The sequence below is a fragment of the Moschus berezovskii genome, chromosome 6 (assembly GCF_049115385.1).
Source record: "Moschus berezovskii isolate FMDL1 chromosome 6, NW_MosBer_1.0, whole genome shotgun sequence".
Classification (NCBI taxonomy): Eukaryota; Metazoa; Chordata; class Mammalia; order Artiodactyla; family Moschidae; genus Moschus; species Moschus berezovskii.
The window spans coordinates 63,204,665-63,209,399 of NC_142465.1; the positions used below are offsets into that span (position 1 = coordinate 63,204,665).

The 4,735-nt window shown below is 39.0% G+C and overlaps 1 protein-coding gene across 1 annotated transcript; it reads left to right on the forward strand.

Moving 5' to 3' along the window:
* The first annotated feature begins 3,462 nt into the window (after positions 1-3,462).
* Positions 3,463-4,464, forward strand: LOC148777637 (endogenous retrovirus group K member 10 Gag polyprotein-like). Its single transcript, XM_088837025.1, has one exon. It carries the CDS (start codon positions 3,463-3,465, stop codon positions 4,462-4,464), a length of 1,002 nt encoding a protein of 333 aa, XP_088693151.1.
* Positions 4,465-4,735: the final 271 nt, after the last annotated feature.

Sequence of the window (4,735 nt, forward strand, 5' to 3'; positions counted from 1 at the left end):
TGAAACTAGAACACTTCCTAACTCCATACACCAAAATAAACTCAAAATGGATTAGAGAGCTAAATTTAAGACCAGAATCTATAAAACTCCTAGAGGAGAACGTAGGCAAAACACTCTCTGACATAAATCACAGCAGGATCCTCCAAGACCCACCTCCCAGAATATTGGAAATGAAAGCAAAAATAAACAAATGGGACCTAATTAAAATCAAAAGCTTCTGCACAGCAAAGGAAACTATAAGTAAGGTGAAAAGACAACCTTCAGAATGGGAGAAAGTAATAGCAAATGAAGCAACTGATAAAGGATTAATCTCCAAAATATACAAGCAGCTCCTGCAGCTCAATTCCAGAAAAATAAATGACCCAATCAAAAAATGGGCCAAAGAACTAAACAGACATTTCTCCAAAGAAGATATACAGATGGCTAACAAACACATGAAAAAATGCTCAACATCCCTCATAATCAGAGAAATGCAAATCAAAACCACAAAGAGACCATTTCACACCAATCAGAATGGCTGCTATCCAAAAGTCTACATGCAATAAATGCTGGAGAGGGTGTGGAGAGAAGGGAACCCTCTTACACTGTTGGTGGGAATGCAAACTAGTACACCCACTATGGAGAACAGTGTGGAGATTCCTCAAAAAACTAGAAATAGAACTGCCATATGATCCAGTAATCACACTCCTGGCATACACACCAAGGAAACCAGAATTGAAAGAGACACATGTACTCCAATGTTCATCGCAGCACTGTTTATAATAGCCAAGACATGGAAGCAACCTAGATGTCCATCTGCAGACGAATGGATAAGAAAGCTTTGGTACATATACACAATGGAGTATTACTCAGCCATTAAAAAGAATGCATTTGAATCAGTTCTAATGAGGTGGATGAAACTGGAACCTATTATACACAGTGAAGTAAGCCAGAAAGAAAAACACCAATACAGTATACTAACTCATATATATGGAATTTAGAAAGATGCAAATGATAACCCTTTATATGATACAGCAAAAGAGACACAGATGTATCGAACAGTCTTTGGGACTTTGTGGGAGAGGGTGAGGGTGGGATGATTTGGGAGAATGGTGAAACATGTATGCTGTCATATGTGAAAGGAATCACCAGTTCAGGGTTGATGCATGTTTCAGGATGCTCAGGGCTGGTATGCGGGGATGACCCAGAGGGAGGATAAGGGGAGGAGGGAGGTGGGCGGGGGGTTCGGGAGGGGGAACTCGTGTACACCTGGGGCGGATTCATGTCAATGTATGGCAAAACCAACCAATATAATATTGTAAAATAATCAGCCTCCAAAAAAAAAAAAAAAAGCTAAAAAGAAAGAAGGTTATAATGCAGGAGCTTCTGCGAAGAGCTATGTAAGAAGCTGAAAAATTCACTTAGAATAAAAGCCTTGCTGTGTGAAAGCCAAAGTAAGTGGTCTTGAATAAATTCAAGTTCATATAATTTGGTGAAAAGAAAAAGGTTAGAATGAGCCTGTGCCCTCATAACTGATATCCTATATATTGATAGAAGGAACCTAATTAGGACAGAGTATATAAGTAAGACCTGATTGAAGGGACATCTGTGGCTCAAGGTGGCCCAATTTTTAATATGGATTCCTGCATTTGTTCACAGTCATTGGTCATATATTAGTGGCATTTTTGAGCCCACACCCTGGTTTCATTGGACCTTTCCTGAAAACATTCACAATAATTATACTCATAAATTCAGTTTTATATACCAATTCATAGATAATTCCATTTTTATCTACCTTCTTAGGGAGAGTGTTCATATGCTATTGACCTTAATTTTTGTCCAGAACTTCCTGTTTTTCATTGTTTTATGTTAAAGTGTGTCTTCTTTTTGTAAATTTATATAAATATAAACTATTTTTTAGTATAATGAATGTCTTCAATTCTTTATAAGTTATGAATGCTTATATTAAGAAGGAATGCTATATTTAAATAATTTTCTCTTAAAATCAAGCAATAATGTTGTTTTCATAAATTAATACCTTCATTTGGTATATGTAATTTTCTTAAAGTGTCCATTGAGGACATTTTAACATTAAAATGGACGTCATGGGGCATCACACATGTAACAAACACTAGAGTTGGAGTCAGATATAAATGGATTTGTATCAGGAAATTACTTTTTACTAGCAGTGTATCTGTGCTGAGCTTTAATTTACTTACCTGGGAAGACAAAACACCTTTTAAATTTATTTTCCATATATTAAAAAGTAATAGGTCTCTAGTGATTTTCTAATTGTTAGTTTTTATAATCATTGTCATCATGATATGAAGATGAATATATAAAGAAACAGTATTATTACTTCAAGTTTTAAATTTAATTTTAATATTAAACTCATTTCCCCTAAACCAGCCTTCTCTTGGGTTTATTGTTTAAAGTCAAGAATAGAATAATCTGGAATGGTGCTTCTTTGGAAGGACTGATGCTAAAACTAAAACTTTGGCCACCTCATCTGAAAAGCCAACTCATTGGAAAAGACCCTGATGATGGGAAATATTGAAGGCAAAAGAAGAGGGTGGCAGAGGTTCAGATGGTTAGATAGCATCGCCAGCTCAATGGAAATGAATTTGAGCAAACTGCAGGAGATAGTGATGATCAAGGGAAGTCTGACATGCTGCGGTCTATGGGGTTGCAAAGAGTCTGACATGACTGAGTAACAACAGCAACAACAACAGAATGGGGCCTGAAATAAAAAGGTCTTAAGTGCTGAGGTGGGAATAGGCAACAAGCACAATTAACAAATGTGGGGAGCCGGCCTGAACAAGGCCCCAAATGTCGGCCCTGGGAATGCCTTGTAAGTGCTATTCCCTGTCCTGCCACCCCTTAAAAGAGTCATAAAACGTTTACCAGGCCTTCTTTGTTCTTCCTTGAGAAAAACAGAGCAAATGACCCTTTGCTTGGTTTCCTGTTTTTTCCCCCAGATTTATGTAGGTATGTTTTCCTTATCTCCTAAAATAGATTAAGAATGTACTCCCTAATCTTTATAGCCTGCAGACTTGTTTTTCTTATCTCGTGAGCATTAGTCTAAATGCCAAGCTTGTCTTAGAAAGCAAACAAGCCTTTGTAATCTTCTATAGATGTAATAATTAACCTGGTAAATGATTTAAACCACATGGTATTTTTATGTACCCTGTCCCCTGTCTCACTTGGTATATAAACCCTAGCCTTCTTCAATAAAGTCACTGATTTGCTTCACGAGCATTCAGTCCTCTTGATCCCATTCTTTACTCCTTAATTCTTTTCTCAGGCTTCTACGTTGTTGCGGTCCGGACTTGTTCTCTTTGCTGGCAGGCTCCGGCAGGTGGCGCCTGAACAGGGACCTGATCGGACCCATGAGTACGAGGGGATCCCAGTAGATAAAATAAAAGATGTAAAGTTAAATGTTTTTGTAAAGGGCAGAGAGGGTTTCAGTCGAGAGTATAAACTATGGGTCAAGGTAATAGTGGACAACTTTTTGTAGCTATGCTTAAAACCATGCTAAAAGTTAGAGGGATAACTGTCGCTAAAAACAAGTTAGAAAGGTTTCTGTCATTTGTGGAAGAAGTTTGCCCCTGGTTCCCAGAAGATGGTACTGTTAATATTGAGACCTGGAAAAAGGTGGGGGAACAAATTCAGCAATATTATTCTTTACATGGGGCTCATAAGGTACCTTTGGAGGCTTACTCTCTGTGGACCTTTATTCGAGATTGCTTAGATCCTGAACATGAGAGTAAAAAATTAAAGGCCGCATTAAACGCCATTATCAACAGGCCTGCAACTTTGCCCATTGCCCCCCCCCCCCCCGCCTTGGAGCATATTTATGATACACCTGAAAAACCTCTTGCTCCATCCCTTTCTGACTCCGACTCGGAGTCAGAATCTGCCGATCAGTCAGATTTAGAAGAAGCTGTGGCCCATCACTCTGAAGAAAACCCATGGGAAGTATTCGCAGGTAAAAAAACTGTAAATACATCCCCTTTCTCAGAGGTTAGGGAATTGCTTACCGCTATAACTAAACGTCTTGATACCCTCAGTTTTAATTATCCCCCCAAACCTACGTTCCTCTCTGATCCTGCACCCCCGCAGCCTCCTTCAGTCATAGCAGGATTAGATCCACCATCAACGGGTTTAATGAAGGAACCAGAAGCTCCTTTTTTGGTTCCCACTAACAAAAATCCAGCCCCTATCACCCAGACTCTCTCCCCTTTACAGCTTGCCGTTCAGCAGGCGAGACAGCATGGAGAGACGTTAGAAGGTTTTCCTATTTTATTCCCTGTCCTTGAGGACGCTCAACAGAGGAGATATTATGAGCCTCTACCATTTAAACAGATAAAGGAATTAAAACAAGCCTGTGCTCAGTATGGGTCAACTGCCCCTTTTACAATGTCTATCATTGAGACCTTAAATAGCCAATGCTTGCCTCCCAATGATTGGAAACAAGTTTCTTGAGCCTGTCTCACAGGAAGAGATTATCTTTTATGGAAATCGGAATTTGGAGAGCAATGTGGGATTTTAGCAGAAAGAAACAGAAGGAATGGGCTACAAATAAGTTTTGAAATGCTTATGGGAGAAGGGGTATATAGGGTCACTAATCAACAATTAAATTACCCCCCTGAGGTGTATCCCCAGATTAATGAAGCAGCGTTAATAGCCTGGAAAAGACTACCCACATCTAATAAAAAATCAGAAGATTTATCAAAAATAAGGCAGGGCCCCGATG